At 42.6% G+C, this 26,800-nt stretch overlaps 1 protein-coding gene across 3 annotated transcripts in view; it reads left to right on the top strand.

The window, feature by feature from the left end:
* Positions 1-26,800, top strand: part of atxn2l (ataxin 2-like) — a 58,441-nt gene that overhangs the window by 24,374 nt on the left and 7,267 nt on the right. For 2 of the 3 annotated variants that reach the window (XM_080522505.1, XM_080522507.1), the window contains 6 exons: positions 10,650-10,719; positions 10,962-11,111; positions 12,932-12,995; positions 14,426-14,589; positions 15,005-15,137; positions 21,368-21,483. In XM_080522505.1, the coding sequence (XP_080378631.1) occupies positions 10,650-10,719; positions 10,962-11,111; positions 12,932-12,995; positions 14,426-14,589; positions 15,005-15,137; positions 21,368-21,483 (697 nt within the window). The remainder of the gene's footprint in view (positions 1-10,649; positions 10,720-10,961; positions 11,112-12,931; positions 12,996-14,425; positions 14,590-15,004; positions 15,138-21,367; positions 21,484-26,800) is intronic. The other variant, XM_080522506.1, reaches the window with a different exon arrangement.

Raw genomic sequence — 26,800 nt, 5'->3', positions numbered from 1 at the left:
TGAACCCCTCATAGTGATAAGTAGGTGGACATGGCGCGTGGTGCTGAAATAGCCGACATGCGGTGTGTGGTTTGAAAAAAGTAACGCCAGCTCAGTAAATCATTCAAACGTAATGTTTACTTATAGGCTATGTGAATGTGACTGCACCACACATGTGAACACTAACAAAGCAAATGCAGTTTAATTTTATGAAAAACATTGACAACAAAATCGGCGCAAAAAAAAAAAGAAGCTGAATCCGCTTAGCCTATATGCTCCTGAAACGACAGAGCAAACACGCTACATTACTAGGGATAATAATTACTAATAAATACAATGAGCCAATAGAAAAAATAATATTAGGCTATTTAAATCTCACTTAACGAGAAAACTGGCATCTCCCATCGGTCACTATTTGTTGGCTATCTGGTGATATGGACCTCTTTGAGTGTCTAGAAAAGCGCTATAAATCTAATGTATTATTATGATTTATTATTATTATGGAAGTCACTTTAATCCGGCAGTTCTCAAGGTTTTTATGCACCAATCGATTCCTCTAGTGCGTCTTTATCACATTCATTGACGAAAAGGACGACTCGCATGTATAGAAAGGGAACATTGTGAGCACGTAAAATGTGAGTCTCACAACGGCTTTGCATTGATGAAACCAGGTAGGATGAACGCATAGTTCGCTGTCCATTCCTCTTTAAATGCCCTGTTTTCACCGTCAACTTTCCTCTTTAGACCTTTGGAGAGTGACATTATGTTTCTCTTGCTAGCTAGAAGGTTAAATGTTTAGCTAACTTCACCCGGCACGCAAACAACCAATCCAATAATAGTGTGACCTTGTAAGTCTGGGAGGAGGGGGAATAATTATCAGAATAAAACTTTGTTAAATAATTATTTGAATACGTTAGGCTGCGCTACATCGTCAGTCCACACATTTATTATTCAAAACTATGGAAAAGGGTGAAACTACGTTTCAACGTTGTTGAGAATCACAACACAAACTCGCTAGTCAAGCCAAAATACTGCAGCGAAATGGATTGGACTGCTACCTAGTTAACTAGAACACTACTTTACATTGTTACCTAGTTAACTAGAAGACTACTTTACATTGTTAGCAGGCTCACAAAACAAGCCGTGTTAGTTGACTAGCGATGTGTCGTTGATTTTCGACAACGCAGAAATGTATTCACATTTTTCGAAAGAAAAGTCAAAGCATTAGAACGTAGAACGGAAAATCGCACGCGCGCTTTGCGCACGGAAAGCCACCGGCCCCGATTTGGCCAGAATTTTTTTTGCAGTCAGGAGATTTTTTTTTGCTTTAATCCCTGCATACGCCGCACACTGCATCAAATCGGTTTGTATGGCCGTCGCCCCAGACAGACGCCTCTTCTGAAACCGATGCATAAGAAAGCCTGCAAACAGTTTGCTGAAGACAATGAATCCAAGAACATGAGTTACTGGAACCATGTCCTGTGGTCTGATGAGACCAAAATAAACCTGTTTGGGTCAGATGGTGTCCGGCGTGTGTGGCGGCACCCTGGTGAGGAGTACCAAGACAAATGTGTTTTGCCTACAGTCAAGCATGGTGGTGGCAGCATCATGGTCTGGGGCTGCATGAGTGCTGCCGGCACTGGGGAGCTGCATTTCATTGAGGGACACATGAATTCCCATATACAGGTGCTGGTCATATAATTAGAATATCATAAAAAAGTTGATTTATTTCAGTAATTCCATTCAAAAAGTGAAACTTGTATAATGTATACATTCATTCCACACAGACTGATATATTTCAAGTGTTTATTGCTTTTAATTTTTATGATTATTACTGACAACTAATGAAAACCCCAAATTCAGTATCTCAGAAAATTAGAATATTACTTAAGACCAATACAAAACAATGTTTTTTTTAAATGTTGGCCAACTGAAAAGTATGAACATGGAAAGTATAAGCATGTACAGCACTCAATACTTAGTTGGGGCTCCTTATGCCTGAATTACTGCAGCAATGCGGCGTGGCATGGAGTCCATCAGTCTGTGGCACTGCTCTGGTGTTATGAGAGCCCAGGTTGCTCTCATAGTGGCCTTCAGCTCTTCTGCATTGTTGGGTCTGGCGCATCGCATCTTCCTCATCACAATACCCCATAAATTTTCTATGGGGCTAAGGTCAGGCGAGTTTGCTGGCCAATTAAGAACAGGGATACCATGGTCCTCAAACCAGGTACTGGTAGCTTTGGCACTGTGTGCAGGTGCCAAGTCCTGTTGGAAAATGAAATCTGCATCTCCATAAAGTTGGTCAGCAGCAGGAAGCATGAAGTGCTCTAAAACTTCCTGGTAGACGGCTGCGTTGACCCTGGACCTCAGAAAACACAGTGGACCAACACCAGCAGATGACATGGCACCCCAAACCATGACAGACGGTGGAAACTTTACACTGGACTTCAAGCAACGTGGATTCTGTGCCTCTCCTCTCTACCTCCAGACTCTGGGACCTTGATTTCCAAAGGAAATGCAAAATGTACTTTCATCAGAGAACATAACTTTGGACCACTCAGCAGCAGTCCAGTCCTTTTTGTCTTTAGCCCAGGCGAGACGCTTCTGACGCTGTCTCTTGTTCAAGAGTGGCTTGACACAAGGAATGCGACAGCTGAAACCCATGTCTTGCATACGTCTGTGTGTGGTGGTTCTTGAAGCACTGACTCCAGCTGCAGTCCACTCTTTGTGAATCTCCCCCACATTTTTGAATCGGCTTTGTTTCACAATCCTCTCCAGGGTGCGGTTATCCCTATTGCTTGTACGGTACACTGTTTTCTACCACATCTTTTCCTTCCCTTCGCCTCTCTATTAATTTGCTTGGACACAGAGCTCTGTGAACAGCCAGCCTCTTTAGCAATGACCTTTTGTGTCTTGCCCTCCTTGTGCAAGGTGTCAATGGTCGTTTTTTGGACAACTGTCAGGTCAGCAGTCTTCCCCATGATTGTGTAGCCTACAGAACTGGACTGAGGGACCATTTAAAGGTGTTTGCAGGTGTTTTTAGTTAATTAGCTGATTAGAGTGTGGCACCAGGGGTCTTCAATATTGAACCTTTTCACAATATTCTAATTTTATGAGATACTAAATTTGGGGTTTTCATTAGTTGTCAGTAATAATCATCAAAATTAAAAGCAATAAACACTTGAAATATATCAGTCTATGTGGAATGAATGTATACATTATACAAGTTTCACTTGTATGCAGCAGAGCATGCAGAGCATGCAGCAGAGCATGATCCCCTCTCTTCGGAAACTGGGCCGTAGGGCAGTTTTCCAACATGATAATGACCCTAAACACACCTCCAAGATGACAACGGCCTTGCTGAAGAAGCTGAAGGTTAAGGTCATGGACTGGCCAAGTATGTCTCCAGACCTAAACCCAATTGAGCACATGTGGGGCATCCTCAAGAGGAAGGTGGAGTGCAAGGTGTCCAACATCCGTGCGCTCCGTGATGTCGTCATGGAGGAGTGGAAGAAGATTCCAGAAGCAACCTGTGCAGCTCTGGTGAATTCCATGCCCAGGAGGGTTAAAGCAGTAGTAGATAACAATGGTGGTCACACAAAATATTGACACTTTGGGCACAACATGTTCACTATGGGGTGTACTCACTTTTGTTGCCAGCTGTTTAGACATTAACAGCTGTGTACTGAGTAATTTTCAATGGACAATACATCTATACTGTTATATCAAGTTATATCAAAGTTTCATTAAGCTAGTGCAGTGTTTCCTCCAGGAATTTTTACAATGGTGGCGGGTGGCCGTGACCGCGCGCGCAGTTTTTTTCGCGTGCACGCGCATGAAACGCGCACGCGCGCTCAAAACAACGATTATTATTATTTTTATTTTATTTTTCTAATCACAGCCAAAACTAGAGGATGGCCCAAAAAAAAAAAAAAATGAATATACAGAATATAAACTTGTGACTGACAGTCACATACACACACAAAGATCATCAGCTATAATATAATACGAAGTAGGCCTACATGAGCACAAAAGCGGCTAACGTTACTGATTAACTGTTTACTGTAGTGCAGAGAGATGGTAGTCGTAGGCGGCGTATCAAATGACAAAGCTAAACGTTTAATGAAGGACATGAACGATTGTCAACAACACACTCAAGCAGTAAATAGAACAGTCTAAACAACTTGGGTACTACGGACGGAACAATAGTCTCAACCTATAGTTCCGTGCGTGAATTATGTCAACCCACCACATTACAGAAGTAAAATCACAGTCAGATGGAGCATTCGGTAAACAGCTGAGTATCAGCTGAGTTAAAGAAAACAAACTCTTACCTTTGATGAGACCCACATGAGCCCTGTTTTCCCGTACTTCTCCCGTGTGTCTCTTATTGTCCAAATGTTCCCTGAATTTTAGCTGCATGTTTTTCCAGCATGTAATTCCGTTGTCAATAAAAAAATCGTCTCCCCTTCTTTTCCCCTTGACAATACTGTGTCGTTGCTAAAGTGACGGCACATAAGAATCGTTTTTTGACTTGCTAATGTCTGCTAACGTAGCACTTGAAACTGGCGCCGTTCTCTGGACTGCAGCTGCTCCCGCGTTAGCATTAGCATCCATCTTTTCTTCTCCCTTCTCACCGTCACGAGCTCAAATGACACTTGTCGGCCGATCTAACTCTTAACTCTCACTTACAGGACTTCTGACACTATGTCGTGTTATTCTATTAAACATACACGTGAGTCCTTCTGTATTTCAATGTAAGTGTCTTTATTTTAACTCGCTCTGTAAGCTCTACAATACCGGTCTCTTGTTGTCTCGTCGTAACCTGCCCACCTGACCTGGGGGGTATTCCATCAACGTCGCTAAAGGAAAATCCTGGCTTATTTTTTATAACTCTCGCGAGACCTATCAGAATATGCCTGGATATTTGTAAGAACTCTCGTGAGATTTATCAGACTAAACCTGGATTTTCCCTTTAGCGATGTTGATGGAATACCCCCCGGATGTCACTACGGTGGCCTGTACACAATAACAATAATACCACAGTTCACATTTAGACCAATCAGGAGCCCTTGTGTCACGTCGTCAACTGAATGTCATTAATCTGATTTTGGATCAGCGGTTAGAGAGAGATGGGCGTGGATTTAGGTGCACTTTTAGTCAACATCCATTATAGCGCTGATCTAGGATCAGATATATTTTAATCAGCTAAAATGTTTTCTTTTTTTTTTTCTTTTTTTTTTTTGGAGAACTTTTTTTTTTTTTTTTTTGTGGACTGAATCAATTCGTGGCGGAGGAAATTCCATCGTGGCGGCCCGCCACCAATAAATGCATGTAGAGGAAACACTGTGTTATCCCCTGAAAGGATATGACAGAATATTTGCAAAAATCTAAAGGGTGTACTCACTTTTGAGATATACTGTAGGCCCTAGATATTTTCAATGGTGTTTGATGAAAAATTAAATGAAACTTGCTTTTAGATGTTGTAAATCAGGGTTTCCGTTAGAAAAAAATTGTGCCGGTCAACGTGTCCGGGAAGATTTCAATTTACCGGACAAACGTGAGATATTCCGGTCATCATATTAAAATATAATATAGCTGTTTGTCGCGGTGATTACTGTTGTGTAGCCTATATATGCCGTTTAATGTCTATTTCTCATCCGATACGATTAGATGCGAACTATATAAAAAAATATAATAATAGGTTTTCATGATTCGCATGCGCGCTATGCCATATGTCCAGCGCTGAACGCGCGCACTGGGAACTGAACAGACTGCATCGATCAATGAACGGACTCCACATTACGTTAACTGAAGTCTGTTAAATTGTTTGGGATTAATGTGAGTTTTCTATTTTCTCTTTCCAGTTTTACCCTTTTTTATCAATAAAACAACGTTATTTCTATAACCAGGTCTCGCTGGTTGGGAAGGCATTTAGTTAAGCTGCCTGTCAAATCATACTTAATTGGACTCGCGAGTATGACAATGAGGAGAACATAACTGTTTATTGAGAAACAATTGATAGGCAGGCTGGGATACGTATATAAAGAAATACCACAATGTCTAGATTTATAACATTTTATTGAAAAGTGCAAGAGGTTACATGTAGGCTTCTGGCGTGACACATAGGCTAGCCTAATTTCCGTTCATATGCCTTTTATCAGATAAAATAAAATAGAATAAAACTCTTTGAAAATAAATAGGCTTTGCTTTTCAGTAGCTCAGTCAGTCCCACATACTGATGACATGCGATGCCATTTTTTGCCATGTGAAATGCAACTTGTAGCTGAGAGTGCAGCTTATTGTTAGCCGTTTCATTAGCCTGCTCACAGTGGCCTTTCATAGCGGTTTGCTGTTGCCTCAAACTGACCGCCGATGTGTGGTCACTGCACCGCCTGTGATCAGTGAGACATTCTCATTCGTTGCTCCTCTCGTGAATCCGTTATTCCTCCCCGATTTTTTGCACGGTGAGCAGAACATTTTTCCTTCCCCATCTAAACGCAGCCAGGGGAAAGTTTCTTTCCATTCAACTCGGAACCCTCCAGTTGGCTGGAGGAGCCACTACGGCGTCAGCCGCCTCCATCTCTTTAGAGTCAGACTTCTCCTCAGACTCATTGTAGCTTGGTTTCATGAAGTAATTGTTAAGCTTACTTTGTCTTGCCATGTTTACCTCTCGCTTGCTATGGTGCACTTTGAGCTGCAACGTTTGCAGGTTAAAAGCGCTAGCCCGCTACGCAGGGTTGCCAGATGGGCCGGGTTATCGCCGAATGGGCTACTGGGTTTAGCGGTAATAGACTGGTTAGGCTGTAAAATCCCATCTGGCAACCCTGCCGCTGTTTCGCGGAGTCATCATCATGCCGGCATCAAATCATATAATAATAAAATAAATATAGCCTATATATTCGTCTTTTTTAATATACCGTATTTTCCGGACTATAAGTCGCGGTTTTTTTCATACTTTGGCTGGTCCTGCGACTTATAGTCAGGTGCGACTTATATATCAATAATTCATAATCTCTGGCTGACATGAACTGACATACGGTAATCTCTGACTGACATGAACCAAGGAGTAACTTCCGCTAGCGCCTCATACACGATAGAATAGCCATTATACTTGACAATGTGGACATTAAACACGACAATGTGGACATTAAACATGATGTTATGGACCTTATACACAATGTTATGGACGTTATAAACGATATTAAAGTCATTTATTCCTTCCAGAGACTGTTCTATGTTGCTAAGTTACCCCCGCGAGGCTATTTTGCTACTTCCGCTAGCGCCACATACGCGATAGAATAGCCATTATACTCGACAATGTGGACATTACACACGACAATGTGGACATTAAACATGATATTATGGACCTTATACACGATATTATGAACGTTATACACGATATTAAAGTCATTTATTACCTTTCAGAGGCTGTTCAATGTTGCATTGTTTGTAGGCCGCCCTTCATCCTAACTACTTCCGTTTTTCACCAAGCTATCTTTGTCATGGCCTTATACACGATAAATAGTCGTTACACTCGACAATGTGGACATTAAGCACTATATTATGAACGTTATACACGCTATTATGAACGTTATACACGATATTAAAGTCATTTATTACCTTTCAGAGGCTGTTCCATCCTGTTTGCTTGCTCCCGCGATGCCATTTTGCTAACCTTCGTTAGCAACGCGCTAGCTAGCCCTGGCTTTACACTCGATAATTTAAGTATTTCTAACCTTTCAGAAGAAGTTTTAACGTGAATTATGTCCTTCCTGGGCTTACAAATCCTCATGTCTCTTCACAGTGCCAGACTAGAGTCAAGCTCAACAGGGTCTTCTTTCCCCGCTGATTCTGCCAAGCCCGTTCCCTTGAACCATGCGACTTATAGTCCAGTGCGACTTATATGTGGTTTTTTCCTCTTCATGCCCCATTTTTGGCCTGCTGCGACTTATACTCGGGTGCGACTTATAGTCCGGAAAATACGGTAGAAGGAATCAGAATGTGACAATTAAACTTAAGCGAATTGTATTCAAATTGTGCTTAGAGGGAAGGGAATTATTTTCACCGGACATTATGACCGAAGAGGTTTCAATTTGTCGGACTTCAATAGATTTTACCGGACAAAGACCGGTAATTACCGGTTAACGGAAACCCTGTTGTAAATATTGTTTTCAATGAATTGATTAGCGAGATAGACATTCATTCATACTGTAAGCAAAACATATCCAGTACATTTGCACTTGTGCTCAGTGTTCCAGGTTCAAGCCTTTTTTTACAGAGGTGTTTGTTCATAAAATATCATTCATTGCCTGATTTGTGTAACATTCTATCCCCAAAAAGAGAGTAACAGTATTCATTGCTCCCAACATTTATGTTGTAAATTCATTGGTCAATATCCAGTTGAACGGTTAGACTCTAGTCCAGTGGTTCTCAACCCTCTCTACCAGCACACCTGATTCAACTAATCAAGTACACATCATAATTGCTTTGCACTTGATTAGTTGAATCAGTTGTGCTGGTGGTGGAACAGATCAAATATGTGGAACGGCTGGTGGTCCCAGAGGAGAGGATTGGTTCTCAACCCTCTCCTCGGGGCGCCCCAGCCGCACCACATATTTGATCTGTTCCACCACCAGCACACCTGATTCAACTAATCAAGTGCAAAGCAATTAGGGTTTGTCTAGTCTATCAGGGTTTTCAATCGCTGAAAAGTTATATTGATCAGACAGTCAACAATAGGTTTTGGCCACTGACCTGCCCCCTACTGGCTGTGAGGGGCAACAGGAATTTCCACAGGAATGTCCCTGTCTAGTTTTCAGTTATTGTTTGTATTGCTTTGTTGGTATAGCCTAATGTCTGCTGGAATGTTGAATAAAAGTGATCAATAAAAGTTCACAAATGTTTTCTCTGAAATGCAATGGTACGAAAATAAATGAAAAACTGCCGGTACGCAGTCGGTATTCAATTCGGTGCATCCCTATTTCCCACCTCTGAATGCAAGTTAACATAACATTTGTCACCCAGCTTTCCTGCAAGAAACATCTCATGATGGGTAGAGGCAAAGAGCTCTCCCAAAACCTTTGCAACAAGATTATTGAGCAGCATGGTAATGGCACTGGTTAGCGACAGATTTCTCAACTCCTAAATGTTCCTATAAACACCATTGGGGCCATTATCCGCAAGTGGAAGGAACATCACTCGAGGCCACGCACAGGAGCTCCTCGCAAGATGTCTGACCGGGCAGTCAGAAAGTTAGTCAGGAGAGTAGGCAGTCAGAAAGTTAGTCAGAAAGTTAGTCAGGAGAGTAGGCAGTCAGAAAGTTAGTCAGCAAGTTAGTCAGGAGAGTAGGCAGTCAGAAAGTTAGTCAGAAAGTTAGTCAGGAGAGTAGGCAGTCAGAAAGTTAGTCAGCAAGTTAGTCAGGAGAGTAGGCAGTCAGAAAGTTAGTCAGCAAGTTAGTCAGGAGAGTAGGCAGTCAGGAGAGTAGGCAGTCAGGAGAGTAGGCAGTCAGGAGAGTAGGCAGTCAGGAGAGTAGGCAGTCAGAAAGTTAGTCAGGAGAGTAGGCAGTCAGAAAGTTAGTCAGGAGAGTAGGCAGTCAGGAGAGTAGGCAGTCAGGAGAGTAGGCAGTCAGGAGAGTAGGCAGGCAGGAGAGTAGGCAGTCAGGAGAGTAGGCAGTCAGGAGAGTAGGCAGTCAGGAGAGTAGGCAGTCAGAAAGTTAGTCAGGAGAGTAGGCAGTCAGGAGAGTAGGCAGTCAGGAGAGTAGGCAGTCAGGAGAGTAGGCAGGCAGGAGAGTAGGCAGGCAGGAGAGTAGGCAGTCAGGAGAGTAGGCAGTCAGGAGAGTAGGCAGTCAGAAAGTTAGTCAGGAGAGTAGGCAGTCAGGAGAGTAGGCAGTCAGGAGAGTAGGCAGTCAGGAGAGTAGGCAGTCAGGAGAGTAGGCAGTCAGGAGAGTAGGCAGTCAGGAGAGTAGGCAGTCAGGAGAGTAGGCAGGCAGGAGAGTAGGCAGTCAGGAGAGTAGGCAGTCAGAAAGTTAGTCAGGAGAGTAGGCAGTCAGGAGAGTAGGCAGTCAGAAAGTTCGTCAGGAGAGTAGCCCAAGAGCCAAGGACCCCTCGTCCTGAAGCCATCATTGGAAATAAAGGCTCCACCAAGTATTAAATACATTTCAGTGAACGTGTTCAATACTTCTTTCCTGGGTCATTCCCTTTTATTGCACATAACCTTTTTTATGGATTGGAGTGTTACAATTTCTTTGGCTGTGTTGTTTTGTTGAGTTAAACGTAATACCAATGTCTAGTCTAAATTTCACGTGAATAGCTGCAATGGAAATATGTTGAATTAAAAAATGGTTGATGTGTTGAATACTAATTTCCCCCGCTGTAAGTCGGCCATGTTAAATTGTCCTACTGGATCTGAATGGATTTTGTATGAAGGTACGATGGCTGAAAGTGAGTGACAACCTGCCAATCCTATATCTTTTCAGAACGGGGTCCAGCCATGGCTGAAGTGGTGGTTGTATTTGTACTTATGGCAGTGAGAGTGCGCTGATTAATTGATTGATCATGGATGGATGGATGGATGGATGGATGGATGAATAAGTGTGTTCAGAGAAGAGGTAGAACACTCATCCCTTACTTTTTTCCTTTTTCTCTCCCGCTGTTTTTGGGGTTTTGTAGTCAAGTGAAGAAGTCAACACTAAACCCCAACGCCAAAGAGTTTAACCCCATCAAAGGACCCATGACCCTGGTGAGTGTGCTACTGTAGACACACACACACACACAAATTAGCCGTTCCATTTTCAATGAACAATAGGTTGTTGGTAACTTGTTGGTAAGTTGGTAATTTGTTTTAGTATTTTTATTCTTACTACAGTGATTCTACATCAAGTCTCCCACGTCGGCCTTCTTTGATTTCCTTGCCTCATTGGTGATGTGTTTGTCGTACTCATTCTAATTCTATGTCCGTCCGTCTGTCCCGCCCCCCTGTAGCAGAAGCCCTCCTCCGCCCCCACCCCCCCGCGGCCCACCCCCCCCAGCCCCTCTGTGGTGCTGCAGCCCCCCCCGGGCCAGGGGGCCATCTACAGCACCCCCTACCTGTCCTACGTCTCCCCCATCCAGATCCAGGGACACTCCGTACAGGTACAACTGTGCGTGTGTGTGCATGTGCGCGTGCGTGTATTTGCCTTGAGTGAAATAAACAGTGGCGGCTGGCCAATAGAGGGCGCTAGGGCGCCGCCCCCACCTTCCAAACCTAGTTGCTACTTGTAAAAGTGTTTTAAAAAGAAACATTGTTTATTCATAAAATGCGGCTGATATTCTGTCGGCACCTATCAGCATTCATTAAAAATCCTCCAATACAATAAACATTTTGAATGAATGAATGATTGCTATAGTACAGGTACCAAACAACGAAATTTGGGAGGAGTGGCTCCCCTGGTGCTATTTTTTTTTTATCTGTGTGTGTAAATTTGTATCTGTGTGTGTGTGTAAAATTCACTGTGAAAATACATAGGGGAGGAGTCGGGGCGCCGGCCGAATGGCAGTCTATGGCAGTCCAAATACTTTTGGCTTACACGTGACTTGTAGCAGCGCTCCAATTGGCTGTCTCCTATTTCTCGGTCGGGGCGCAAAAAATGCGCCCCGAGCATGCGCAGATTATAGGCTTACCTAGGCTGCAGCCTAGGGCCACTACCACTAGGGGTAGTAAAAATTTTAAAATGCGTGAGACTTGAGAGCCCTGAATATCCGGTTGTTAAGTCTGACGTCAAACGTGACGTTTTGCAATTTCCGGGTACAAACCAGAAATTCTCCGCACCAGAATATCAGTGTACTACAGCGGTAGAATGACAGTTTAATCGTTTTTTAGACTCTGATCTATTCATACAACAAGGGACATAGCACTTTCCCGTTTTCCCCATATTGTCAGGGTATTTGAGCCTCGGAAAAGCGCTATATAAATATAATTTATTATTATTATTATTGCGGCATTTCGAAGACAGCGCCTCAGCCAACTTTGGACCCGGAAACACGTCGCGACTTAACAACCGATATTCGGACAGACAACAGGAGAGGAGAGCAACAGAGAGACAGACAACAAGGAGAGGAGAGCAACAGAGAGACAGACAACAGGAGAGGAGAGCAACAGAGAGACAGACAACAGGAGAGGAGAGCAACAGAGAGACAGACAACAGGAGAGGAGAGCAACAGAGAGACAGACAACAGGAGAGGAGAGCAACAGAGAGACAGACAACAGGAGAGGAGAGCAACAGAGAGACAGACAACAGGACAGCAACAGAGAGACAGACAACAGGACAGCAACAGAGAGACAGACAACAGGAGAGGAGAGCAACAGAGATAGAACTGAGGTGAGGTGAGCAACAGAGATAGTTCAGGATGATAACAAACAGTTCAGTATGACAGAGACAACTAATAGAAAGACAACTGTATGATTATAGAGTTTACATGTTCACGGAAATATTGTATGATAATAGAAAGGTACACTTTAATTTAATTAAAGAAGTAACAAAGAACACATTTATTATCACAATTGCATTGTGTTCCATGTCTTTCTCCATTGAATAAATAATGCCTCGTTGAATGGCTAAACAAGACAACTGTCTGGACAGTACTGCTAGAATTATTCACCTTACCGCTGCACAGATAGACAAAGGGTATAAGTCCATTCTGTTAACATTAGGTCTACTCTGCTAACAAAGACTATTCCAGTTGATTTGTCAGTTGTTGTGCATTATATTTTTGTTGTGTTTGCAGTTTGCCCTTTAATAAGTTATATATAAAAATAATTAAGTTATATATATATTCTCATGCTAAAATCGACTGTAAAATCCAGATTTTAAAGTTGATATTCTTCCCCGTGGAGCATGCCCCCATAACCTGTGCCCCACCCAAAAATGTTATCACCAGCCGCCACTGGAAATAAATGTTGTCTTTTCTCTTAGACGCCCCAGATGTATCAGTACACCATGTCTGCTGTCAGCCAGGGGAAGTATCCCAGACCTAAAGGTACATGTCCATGCACACATGCCACCATGAAATCAATGTGAGGGTTCGTTTGCGACACTTGTTGGTGCTTTTCCATGACCATGTGATGTGGTCAGTCATGTCAGTAGTGTTAGGTGTGTGATGTGGTCAGTCATGTCAGTAGTGTTAGGTGTGTGATGTGGTCAGTCATGTCAGTAGTGTTAGGTGTGTGATGTGGTCAGTCATGTCAGTAGTGTTAGGTGTGTGATGTGGTCAGTCATGTCAGTAGTGTTACTGTAGGTGTGTGATGTGGTCAGTCATGTCAGTAGTGTTAGGTGTGTGATGTGGTCAGTCATGTCAGTAGAGTTAGGTGTGTGATGTGGTCAGTCATGTCAGTAGTGTTACTGTAGGTGTGTGATGTGGTCAGTCATGTCAGTAGTGTTAGGTGTGTGATGTGGTCAGTCATGTCAGTAGTGTTAGGTGTGTGATGTGGTCAGTCATGTCAGTAGAGTTAGGTGTGTGATGTGGTCAGTCATGTCAGTAGTGTTACTGTAGGTGTGTGATGTGGTCAGTCATGTCAGTAGTGTTAGGTGTGTGATGTGGTCAGTCATGTCAGTAGTGTTAGGTGTGTGATGTGGTCAGTCATGTCAGTAGTGTTAGGTGTGTGATGTGGTCAGTCATGTCAGTAGTGTTAGGTGTGTGATGTGGTCAGTCATGTCAGTAGAGTTAGGTGTGTGATGTGGTCAGTCATGTCAGTAGTGTTAGGTGTGTGATGTGGTCAGTCATGTCAGTAGAGTTAGGTGTGTGATGTGGTCAGTCATGTCAGTAGAGTTAGGTGTGTGATGTGGTCAGTCATGTCAGTAGTGTTAGGTGTGTGATGTGGTCAGTCATGTCAGTAGAGTTAGGTGTGTGATGTGGTCAGTCATGTCAGTAGTGTTACTGTAGGTGTGTGATGTGGTCAGTCATGTCAGTAGTGTTAGGTGTGTGATGTGGTCAGTCATGTCAGTAGAGTTAGGTGTGTGATGTGGTCAGTCATGTCAGTAGTGTTACTGTAGGTGTGTGATGTGGTCAGTCATGTCAGTAGAGTTAGGTGTGTGATGTGTGATGTGGTCAGTCATGTCAGTAGAGTTAGGTATGTATCTCAGCCTTGGTCATTATAGATGCAGCCTTTAGTCACTTTTGTCCATTGAAGTCCAATAATTCCGCAAAACAGCATCTAGAACATTCAGATCAAGGATATATTACTACAATGTTAATAATAATAATAATAATAATAATACTACATTAGACTTATAGTGCTTTTGTAGACACTCAAAGAAGCTTTACAAACTGAAAAGATTGAGTAGTAATAAAGAAACTCAAAATAAATAAAAGAAAATGTAGGTTAAGGTAGTGCATTAAGCACATGTTGCTTCTGATGTGTCTACATGACTTGTTAACAAAGCCCCCCCCCTCTCCTCTCTCTCTCTCAGGAGCGGTGATAGGCCAGCGCCAGGACCACCACAGCGCGTCGGCGCCCCCTATGCTCCAGGCAGCCACCTCTGCAGCAGGCCCTCCCCTGGTGGCCGCCCCCTACCCCCAGTCCTACCTGCAGTACAGCCAGGTCATCCAGGCCATGCCCCACTACCCTGGACAGGTAACCATGGTAAACATGCCTCACTACCCTGGACAGGTAACCATGGTAACCATGCCTCACTACCCTAGACAGGTAACCATGCCTTACTACCCTGGACAGGTAACCATGACTACCCTGGACAGGTAACCATGGTAACCATGACTACCCTGGACAGGTAACCATGACTACCCTGGACAAGTACCACGCTCACTCTCTTCCCTGGACCCTCTCTGGACCCAGTATTCAGAGTGTGCAAGGTGTTCTGGAAACTTCACTCAAGTGTGTTCAGAGCAGTTTGGGTGTAGATAACAGGCCATGATGATGATGATGTTGGGCAATGCCAGACTTGGCATCGTCTTTGGAATGTTCTCATACGGCGTCTCTCTCTCTCTCTCTCCCTCTCCCCCTCCCTCCTCCTCCTCTCCTGTGACGGTAGCCCATGTACTCGATGCTGCAGGGCGGGGCGCGGATGCTGACGTCAGGGGGCCACCCCCAGGCCATGGGCCCTCCCGGCCCCCAGTACCCCGGCCAGGGGGAGGGCCCCCCGGGGCCCCAGCAGGCCATGTACGGTAAGCACAGAGCCGCTCTGGTGAACCACACAAACTGCCTGTCAACCTCGTGAAAACAATCAAATAGTTTTGGTTTGCTTTTTGTTGGTAGTAAGGGGTGTAATCTCACATTCACAATTCACATACCACATATTGTATGCACTTAATTGAAGAGGGGATAACTCGGACTTCCGGTGGCGCGCGAACAGAGATGGCAGCCTGATAACAGAGCTCCGGTGTCAGCCTTAAATTACCCCTAATTCAAGATATTTTATGCACTCGAATTGATATATATCAACGTAATGATGGAGGGGGACAAATATAAGAGAAAGGGTACTGGGGTTCGAAAGCCATCTGAGAGAATAACTGAGAAAGACGGAGCAGCTAGCAACAGAGCTAACGTTACCCCGACGGAACAAGATGGAGGCTTGAGAGAGAATGAAACGCTGGACTCGATTCGTAAAGTGGTGAGCGAAGTCGTGAATGCGGGTATGACAACTTGGCAAGCTGAATTGAAAAAGGACTTTTCCGAATTCCTCACGGATTTCCGAGAGGACATTAAGAAACAAATGGATGAACTCACGACAGGAGTGAACCAGCAAATCCAAGACGTGATAGGCCGAGTGGAGGGGGCGGAGGAGCGCGTGGGGCAGATGGAGGACGGTGTGGCTGAAATGGAGCGGTGGGACATTGGTGTCAAGGATGCCCTCACCCAGTTACTTGGTAATCAGCGGGCGTTGCAAGATAAAGTGTCTGACTTGGAAGGGAGGTCTAGACGCAACAACATCAGGATCTACGGCATCCCAGAGGACTCGGAGGGTACCTCCGTAGCAGCGTTTGTTGAAAAACTGATAAAGTCAGAATTGGGAGGTGATCTTGACTGTGACCTGGGGATAGAGCGTGCCCACCGTGCCTTGGCGCCCAGACCACCCGGAGGAGCTCCACCGCGATCCATGGTCATCAAGTTCCTCCAGTTTACAGTGAAAGAAAAGGTCCTCTATACCGCCTGGAAAAAGCAACCCACTTACCAAAACAAACGTGTTTTTTTCGACCATGATTATGCGACGGACGTGCAGAACAAAAGGAAGGAATATATACCCATCAAGAAGGCGCTTAAGGAGAGGGGAATACGCTTCCAGACCCCGCTGGCTAGAATGCGTGTCTTGTTTGATACAGGCACCGTCATGTATAACAGCGCGACACAAGCAGCAGAGGACCTGCGGAGACGGGGATTCATCTTGGACGGAGCTGTTCGCGGGACCAAGGACAAGGGCATAACGGAGGAAACGCTGACTCGACTTCTACCGTGGGAAACAACCGAGCCCCGGAGGGGTGGAGCCCAGAACCAACATCAGCAGCAAGTCCGGGAGAGATTGAAGCAGTTTCGTCGGGGCGATGTGGATTCTACAGCAGATAATGAGTGAGTGATTCACTTCAGCCCAGAGACTCTTATTATTATTTTTTCAAGATGTTAACATAGGCTGACACCGACAGTTCATAGACAGTCACTAGACTCTTTTTTTTCCTTCAGCCTATTCGGTCATTGACCAAGAGCCACATCTTTTTTATTTTTTATTTTTGCAACAGAGGGGCCCCACTTAGTGGCCAGCACCCCTCATTACCAAAGGTGATATGTCACCTTTTCCTTCGGAAGTCCAGTTCAGTGTTCAGTACTATTTTTGTGTATTTCATTGTTCATTGTTCATTTTTCAGTACTATGTTTGTGTATTTCATTTACAACTGTTTACTGTAGCGACTGGGAAGCTTTTCATGTACATGATGGAAATATCACATGTTATAACCTAAATGCAAGATATAAGAATAGTTTCTTTTAACGTTAATGGTTTACTTAACCCGATAAAAAGAAGGAAGATCCTAACAAAATTAAAGAAAGATAGAATACAAATAGCATACCTACAGGAATCCCACCTTACCAATACAGAGCATGCCAAATTGAATAAACTGGGTTTTAAATATGTATATTCATCCTCATACGAACCAGGTCATAGGAGGGGTGTAGCCATACTGTTATCAAATACAGTGACCTATGAACACATATCAGAGTTTAAAGATAAAGATGGTAGGTTTATAATGATAATAGGGAAAATAGAGGGAACCCTAGTGAGTTTACTGAATGTATATGCTCCTCCTGGTAGTGACTGGACGTTTTATAGACAGATATTTGATTTAATGGCCACAAAATCTCAGGGAATCTTAATCTGTGGGGGGGACTTTAATGTTCGTTTAAACCCAAGATTGGATGCATCTAGCGGTAATCCAGAGTCAAAACCTATAAGTAGGAAGATAAAAGCATTAATGAAGGAAATGGGAATCATAGATGTTTGGAGAGAATTGTATCCATCCAGCCGGGACTACACCCACTACTCCTCCCCCCATGCCGTATACTCAAGGATAGATTATTTTTTAATTTACAATAGAGACCTACATAGAATAAGTCAATGTGACATAGGACCGATTGCCCTCTCTGATCATAGCCCTATTTACATGTCTGTGTGTCTCAATAGAAAGCCAAGGTCTACAATATGGAGGCTGAATTCAAGTATCCTGAATAACCCAGAGACAAGGGAGGCCATGAAGACTGAAATTAGAACATATCTTGAAATAAACGATAACGGGGAAGTGGCTCCGAATATGCTCTGGGATGCACTTAAAGCAGTAATGAGGGGTAACATCATCGCCACTACTTCACTTATAAAAAAACTTAGAGGACAAAGACTGCATGACCTGGAAATTAAATTAAAACATCTACAAAGACAACACAGTAACAATTTGGATAACAGGGTAAAACAAGAAATGAAAGACATAAGGAACGAGATAAATGAAATAGGCAATCAGGACATACAAAAAAAAACTATTATTTACAAAACAAAGATACTATGAAGTAGGTGGGAAATCATTGAAACTCTTATCATATAGACTAAGAAAACAACAAGCAGATAATGCAATCTATAAAATAAGGAACCCCGAATCCGGAGCGATAGAATGTAAGCTAGACAAAATTCAACAGAGTTTCGAAAAGTTCTATAAAACACTATATTCCCAACCACAAGTGGACAACAACCTACAGATTGAGTCATTCCTAGCCTCTCTTGATTTACCCTCTGTCACTAATGAACAAAATAAAGACTTGGTAGCCGAAATAACAATAGAGGAATTACAATCAGCAATTTCGAGATTGAAGGCAAACAAATCCCCGGGTTCAGATGGTTTCACTGCTGAATGGTACAGATCATTTAGAGAACAATTAGCTCCAACATTACTGAAGGCATTTAATTGGGTACTACAGAAAAGGGAAATTCCACCCTCGTGGAGGGAAGCAATAATTTCAGTCATACCGAAGGAAGGGAAAGACAAACTAGATTGTAATAGCTATCGCCCTATCAGTGTTCTCCAGCTCGATTATCGACTGTTTACATCAATACTATCCAGAAGAATAGATAGGATTCTACCTAAACTCATTCATTTAGATCAGACAGGATTCATTAGACAACGGCAAACACAAGACAACATTAGAAGGTCATTGCACATTATCAGACATATCACACAACACGGAATAGAGGCAGCTCTTGTAAGTTTGGACGCTGAGAAAGCTTTCGATTCAGTTAGTTGGACCTTTTTATACAAGGTACTATCGAGATTCGGCTTTCATGAGTCTATTATTGCAACTTTCCAAGCATTATATGATAGCCCATCCGCAAGGATCAAAATTAATGGTGCCCTATCGGGATCCTTCACTCTGGAACGTGGAACCAGGCACGGATGTCCCGCTTCCCCACTCCTATTCAGCCTTTTTATTGAGCCTTTGAGCCAATGGATAAGGCAAAATGTTGAAATTAAGGGAATAGACATGGCAGCTGGTGAGCATAAACTTGGTCTTTTTGCGGATGACGTCCTGGTATATCTAACACAGCCCACACAGACAATCCCAAAATTGATGGGTTTATTAAAGGAATATGGGACACTTTCAGGTTACAAACTAAATATTCAGAAGACCCAGGTACTAACACTTAACTATGACCCACCCAACGATATTAGAGGGAAATATAACCTGAAATGGGATGCAGATTCAATCAAATACCTAGGTGTTAACCTGCCAAAAGATGTCTCAAAATTATCTGATCTTAATTATGGCCCTTTGAATGTAAAACTAAAATCAGATGTACTACGGTGGAGTCTCATTCCCTTCTTGAGTTTGAGCTCTAGGGTGGAGTCTGTTAAGATGAACATCCTACCAAGGTTACTGTATTTATTCCAGACTCTTCCAGTGGAGATACCTGCTAAGCAATTTATAGAATGGGACAAATTAATATCTAGATATTTATGGCAAGGGAAAAAACCCAGAATCAGATACAAAACTCTACAGTTAAGAAAAGAAAACGGGGGATTTGGCCTTCCTTGTTTACGAGAATACTATTGCGCAGCTCAATTAAGGCCTGTAGTGTGTTGGTGTACTCCATCATACTCTGCAAGATGGAAGGAAATTGAGAGTGCAATGACAGAAGGGGTTCAAATAGCAGCGATAGTTGCAGATAGTGAATTAATAAACAACATGACAGATAAAAATAATCCCTGGATTAACGTGGCTTTGAAGATTTGGCAGGAGACAGTAAAACTGTGTGGTATAAAGGACTCACTTAAAATGCTAAGATGGTGTGCATATGACACAGACTTCCCTCCAAACAAAACAGATGCTAGATTTAAAGTCTGGGTTGGAAAAGGCCTTTCGAACTATTTAACTTTTGTCCACAAGGGGGCATTCCATAGCTTTGAATCGCTACAGAGAAAACATGGTTTGGAACAAAATGATTTCTATAGGTATCTCCAGGTCCGACACCATTTCAATCAGAATTTAGGGGGAGTATCAGAAGAGGGGGTAACAGGAATTATGGAAGTATTTACATCAGCAAGCAAATCATTGATATGCAACAAGGTGGTATCTAGACTATACAATGGCTTCCGCCAGATCAATCTCAAAACAGTCAATACAATATATATTAAAGAGAAATGGGAGAAAGAGGGTAATTTTACTATTTCTGGGGAGGATTGGGACAGATTATGTAAACTACAATGGGAAACGACATGCTCAAATACGTGGCGAGAATTTAGTTGGAAAAACCTTACAAGGTTTTTTATCACCCCCCTACAAAAACGACATCAGGGGACGGGTGTAGCGTGTTGGAGATCCTGTGGACTGAATGAAGCCAATCACTACCATGTATTCTGGGAATGCCCAAATCTAGTCCCATTTTGGCGGGAGATACACAATAATCTGGAAGCTATTTTTGAAATTAACATCCCCTTCAAATGTGACACCTTATACCTGGGAAACATCTCATTCGAAAATTGGGACAATAACGACAGAAAATTGATATTGATACTTCTGGTAGCAAGTAAAAAGGCTATCACAAGAAAATGGTTAAAGCCAGACGTACCCACAGTGGATGAATGGATAGATATAATTCATGATATATATGTAATGGAAAAGATGTCATACTCCCTTAGAATTCAGGTAGAAAAATTCTATCGGATCTGGACGAAATGGACTGGATATGTTAAACCTGTAAGGTCAGATTTCTGTTGAATTGTTAAAAGAACATGAGAGGGTGATGTAATTGTGTTTATTTTCTTGAATCATTTTCTATTCTAATCTATCATATGTAAGATGAAAGCTCCCAAAGTTCACTCGCTATTGTTTTTCTTTTTTCTTTGTTTGTTTTTGTTTTCGTTTTGTCTTGTCTTTACTTTACTTAATATAAAAAAAGAAAAAAAGACTTTGGTCATAGGAACTGAGTTGATTGTGATATGTTGAATGTAATGACGATTGTTGTAACCAATGACCATTGACAATAAAAAGAAAATTTCCCAAAAAAAAAAGAGGGGATAACTCAACTGTTATAGGCTAATATGACCCCAAGGAACAACTTGGGATGTGTGCCAAAACCTCTATCCGGGGGGAAAAAATGAAAATGACCATGCCCTTTTTTAAACGACTATACCCTTTTATGAAGTCAACCCTAGCCCAGTCCACAGCAGCAGCCTTGTGTTGAGCAGGTGTGATGTGTTGTCTTTGGCTGGGTCTAGTACAGGCTCTCCTCATCCTTTAGCCTCTGCAGGCTCTGCCCTGTGTTTAGATGACATAACCCCAGGTAGTGGTTAAGAGTATGGGTGTCAGCAGTTTGTTTATTTCTGCTCTCTCTTTTTCTCCCTTCTTCCCTTCCTTTCCTTCTCAGCCCCTCAGTCGTTCTCCCACCACTCTGGGGCCATGCACCACCCCCAGCCCTCCAGCACCCCCACGGGCAGCCAGCCCCCCCCGCAGCACACAGCCCCCAGCCCGGGACACACCCAGGTACAGCTGCTCCTCTGTGGTTCAGGTGGTACAGCGTTGTGATAGCAGCGCTTAGGTTGTGGGTTCGATTCCTGCTGGGACCATATATAATGAAACGTGTACGCACTCACAGCAATGTAAGTCGCTTTGGATAAAAGCATATATATATATATATATATATATATATATACCGTATTTTCCGCACTATAAGGCGCACCGGATTATAAGGCGCACCTTCAATGAATGGCCTATTTTAGAATTGTTTTCATATACAAGGCGCACCGGATTATAAGGCGCACCGGATTATAAGGCGCACTGTCGTTTTTTTTTTTTTGACTGGGGTTGCGTTATGCATCCACTAGATGGAGCTGTGCTAAAGGGAATGTCAACACAAGTCAAATAAAGTCAAACTTTATTAAGCGTTCTTAAACGTTGTTCAACGTTCAAACGTTGTTCAAACGTTAATGTGCATATTAACAATATTAACAATATTAACAATAACATATTAACAATATTAACAATATCTCCCAAACAATATAACAAGTTCACTCTTCTCCCAAACGTGGAGGGGAACGTTTCTTTGTCTTTGTAGACCTCAAGCTTCACATTCCAAAGGCATGGGTGTTCTACAATGACATGGAGACATAACAATATTAACAATAACATATTAACAATATTAACAATATCTCCCAGCCTTGTTCACTTGATTGATTGATTGAAAACTTTATTAGAAGATTTGCAGAAGTAGGTACATGAAAGTACATATTACATACAAGGTCAACTAAAAGGATAAAAACCCAAGAAAGCCACTGGCTTATTTCAATTGGGGTCCTTGATTTTCAATTCATCGTTACATGTAAGACAGACATAAGAAAAGAACTAGTACTATCTACAAGATAATACAGACAAATAACTATTACTATCTACCAGATAAACGTACATCCATCATGGGAAGAACAATACAACAAAACATCAGGTATGTACAGCGGGTAGGACAGGTGGGGACATACACCACAGGTGGGGGCGGGGGACAAAACACAAAGTATGTACAGTGGGTAGTTCGGGTCTTTTAATCTGATTTTTGTTTTAGGGGGTCCAGTTACGGATTGCAGCCTCCTGTAAATGTTTTTTGAGAGTGGTTTTGAAGGTGGGCAGTGTTTTGCACTCCTTTAAGATTATAGGAAGGGCGTTCCACATCTTTACTGCATAGTTTGCTGCACTCTTCTCCCAAACGTGGAGGGGAACTTTTCTTTGTCTTTGTAGACCTCAAGCTTCACATTCCAAAGGCATGGGTGTTCTACAATGACATGGAGACAGAGGGATGAGATGTTCATTAATTCAATTCAGTCAAACATTCAAACTTTATTTCAGTAAACACGTAGTAAAAGAAACAGTCTGATACCACTAAATCAAACGTTAGTGCATAACTCAACATTGTTCAGTTATGTATAACACGTAAAGCTCACTTTTTCAGTTCATTCCTCGTCCACGAATCCCTTGAATTATTCTTCTTCAGTGTCCGAATTGAACAGTTGGGTGAGTACGGCATCCATTCAGAGCACATGATAGCATAACAATAGCATAGCATTCGCGGAGATTCCAAGATGGCGGCCGTCGTTTACTGATTACCGTAATGCTGCAAGCGGTGCGGCTTTGTAGTTTACCAGTCGTACTGAAACATTTTATTATTATAAAAAAAAAAATATTGGTCATGTAATTTTTACATTTTGATCCATATATAAGGCGCACCGGATTATAAGGCGCACTGTCGTTTTTTTTTTTTTTTTTGGACTTTTAAGTGCGCCTTATAGTGCGGAAAATACGGTATATATATATATACAGGGCTTAAAGTTCTCCGGCACGGTGCCGGATTTCCGGCGCGGGGGAATTTTTAGCAATAAAATAAAATCACATGCTATTTGGTTACATCGTAATTTAAAGAGTCATCTTCAGCAAAGAGTCAGTTCAATGGTATCACATTGCTCAAGCCAACCAACGACTTCTAGCCAATCGGAGGCAGAGTAGTGGGGCGGGCCTTAAGAAGTTTGAATGAGTGTAATGTTAGCTTGTAGAGACGTCCGCTTTTAGCAGCCCGCTATCTCGCTAACTTTAGTAAGAGTCTATTAAAATGGAAGCCAAGTTTCTTAAACCTTGCTCATACAACAACCTTGCCGGGAGCGACGGCTACAGGTAGCCTACCACTTCATCTTCAATGGCCGACCGTGTTTGCGAGCAGAAGATCCGAGTGTGTGCGTTTATAGCTTAACATGATCTGTCTTTCACAATGGCTCAGCCACTCGTCGATTTGTGCAAGAAGCTACCAGAAGACAAAAATGCACTGACAAAGCTGTCCGTTTCCAATCAGCACGCCAGCTATTTAAACACACATGGGCTGTGTTCGGAATAGCGTACTAGCATACTACTCATACTAGATATGACGTAGATTTTGAGTATGTACACCGTGTTCCAAATTATTATGCAAATTATATTTTTCTCAGATTTTCCTAAATAGTCGATGCAAATGACAATCAGTATAATTTTCAAGTCATCAACCGTTAGAGTATAATTCAAATTTTATTGAACAAACCTCCCAATGATAACAGTATTTTTTTTTAAATAAAAAACTCAAAATGCACTGTTCCAAATTATTATGCACAACAGAGTTTCAAAACATTTTATAGGTTGTAAAGAACTAAAAATGGTAATTTGATGAATTTAGGGTTAGGAGGTCATATTAGGAGGTCATATTTACTGAAATCAAAAGCTATTTCAAACAAAAACATCTTAACAGGTCAAGTTACATGTTAACATAGGACCCCTTCTTTGATATCACCTTCACAATTCTTGCATCCATTGAACTTGTGAGTTTTTGGACAGTTTCTGCTTGAATTTCTTTGCAGGATGCCAGAATAGCCTCCCAGAGCTGCTGTTTTGATGTGAACTGCCTCCCACCCTCATATATATTTTGCTTGAGGATGCTCCAAAGGTTCTCAATAGGGTTGAGGTCAGGGGAAGATGGGGGCCACACCATGAGTTTCTCTCCTTTTATGCCTATAGCAGCCAATGACACAGAGGTATTCTTTGCAGCATGACATGGTGCATTGTCATGCATGAAGATGATTTTGCTACGGAAGGCACGGTTCTTCTTTTTGTACCACGGAAGAAAGTGGTCAGTCAGAAACTCTACATACTTTGCCGAGGTCATTTTCACACCTTCAGGGACCTTAAAAGGGCCTACCAGCTCTCCCCATGATTCCGGCCCAAAACATGACTCTGCCACCTCCTTGCTGACGTCGCAGCCTTGTTGGGACATGGTGGCCATCCACCAACCATCCACTACTCCATCCATCTGGACCATCCAGGGTTGCACGGCACTCATCAGTAAACAAGACTGTTTGGAAATTAGTCTTCATGTATTTCTGAGCCCACTGCAACCGTTTCTGCTTGTGAGCATTGTTTAGGGGTGGCCGAATAGTAGGTTTACGCACAACTGCAAAGCTCTGGAGGATCCTACACCTTGAGGTTCGCGGGACTCCAGAGGCACCAGCGTCTTCAAATACCTGTTTGCTGCTTTGTAATGGCATTTTAGTGGCTGCTCTCCTAATCCGATGAATTTGTCTGGCAGAAACCTTCCTCTTTATGCCTTTATCTGCACGAACCCGTCTGTGCTCTGATTCAGCCACAAATCTCTTCACAGTACGATGATCACGCTCAGTGTTTCCTCCAGGATTTTTCACATTAGTGGCGGAGTGTTCTTTTTTCGCGCGCGTAGCGTATGCAACACGCACTGGCGCTCAATACAAAGACGTAATTTCACCGAAAAATAGAGGAAAAATACCCGTACCTCCGCCGTTCTGTTCGTGGTGATTTGGGAGGCAATAGATTATTTTTGACCCGCGCATATTGCCCTGTAATTAGACCACGCGACCACAGCTCCGTTGTGTCTCTTATTGTCCAAATGTTCCCTGAATTTTAGCTGCATGTTTTTCCAGCATGTTAATCCGTTGTCAATAAAAATTTGACTCCCCTTCTTTCCCCCTGCCAATACTGTGTCGTTTGTGACATTTACCAACGTTTATGCTATCAATAGTTCGAAGCTAGCGTTAGATGCGAGGCTGCTCAGGAACATTATTTGTTACACAAAATAGCCTGATTTAGTTGACCATGAACATCAGAGACTAGACTACATTACGAATGTTCATTTAAAATACTCTATAGTGAGCACTGGTATAAGAACATGAACCAGAGAACAGCAGTAAATGCAAGAACCCAAGGTCGTCGCTGATGATGTTGCATTTTCGATTAGGATACGCTTACGGCAGCGTTTCCCAAACTGTGGGGCGCGCCCCCCCCCTAGTGGGGCGCGGGGGTACTGCAGGGGGGGCGCAGAAAAAAAAAAAAAAAAAAACTGGGAATACTGCTGCCTTTTGCAACATCGTACCTGTGTGAGATAGGCTTTTCTGCTGTTGCTGCTATCAAAAGCAAATACAGGTCGAAGTTGAACATTGAGAATGAACTGAGAGTGGCAGTCTCAAAACAACAACCCCGCTTTGAGAAGATTTGCAAGGCAAAGCAAGCACACACAAGTCATTGATCGTAATTGTGATAGGAATGTGTAGAGTAAGAATAGTGATGCAGTAGAAATTAGTTAATGTTGATATGTTGAATATTTCAGTGGCACAGGATCATTTGCCAAGCACTTATGTTCCTTTTCAACCCATAATAAAATATAAAACTATAGTTGGATATATGTGTCTTGTTATTATTAGAAGAGAAAATGTAATGTTTGTACAACTTTATACAATTAATTATATCAATCTAGGTGGGGACCGGGTTAGGGGGGGCTCGAAAATATTTCCAATTACCCAAGGGGGGCCTGATTGAAAAAGTTTGGGAACCGCTGGCTTACGGGATTAAAGGGACGGGTGACAGGTGAAGAGAGAGGGAAGGGATTTCCAGAAATCCAAATGTCCCGCTAAATTCGGACCAATCACAAAGCTGTTTTGCAAGCGCGAGGTTAATTGCAACATTGTAACATATTGTAACTTACTACATCCTAAATCGGAACGAAATGTAGGTCTGAAAGCGGCCTAAACTAGCTTCAATCTGATTTGTTTCTGTTCTCCGGTCATAAAGTGGACTGAATCAATTAGTGGCGGAGAAAATGTATTCGTGGCGGCCCGCCACGAATAAATGCATATAGAGGAAACACTGACGCTTAAGTTTTCGTGAAATATGTAATGTTTTCATACCTTGTCCAAGGTATTGCACTATTTGACGCTTTTCGGCAGCAGAGAGATCCTTTTTCTTTCCCATATTGCTTGAATCCTGTGGCCTG

Source organism: Nansenia antarctica (genome assembly GCF_963989245.1).
Source record: "Nansenia antarctica genome assembly, chromosome: 2".
Classification (NCBI taxonomy): domain Eukaryota; kingdom Metazoa; phylum Chordata; class Actinopteri; order Argentiniformes; family Microstomatidae; genus Nansenia; species Nansenia antarctica.
The sequence above is the reverse complement of the archived record's forward strand: the minus strand, read 5'-3'. Positions and strand labels throughout refer to the sequence as shown.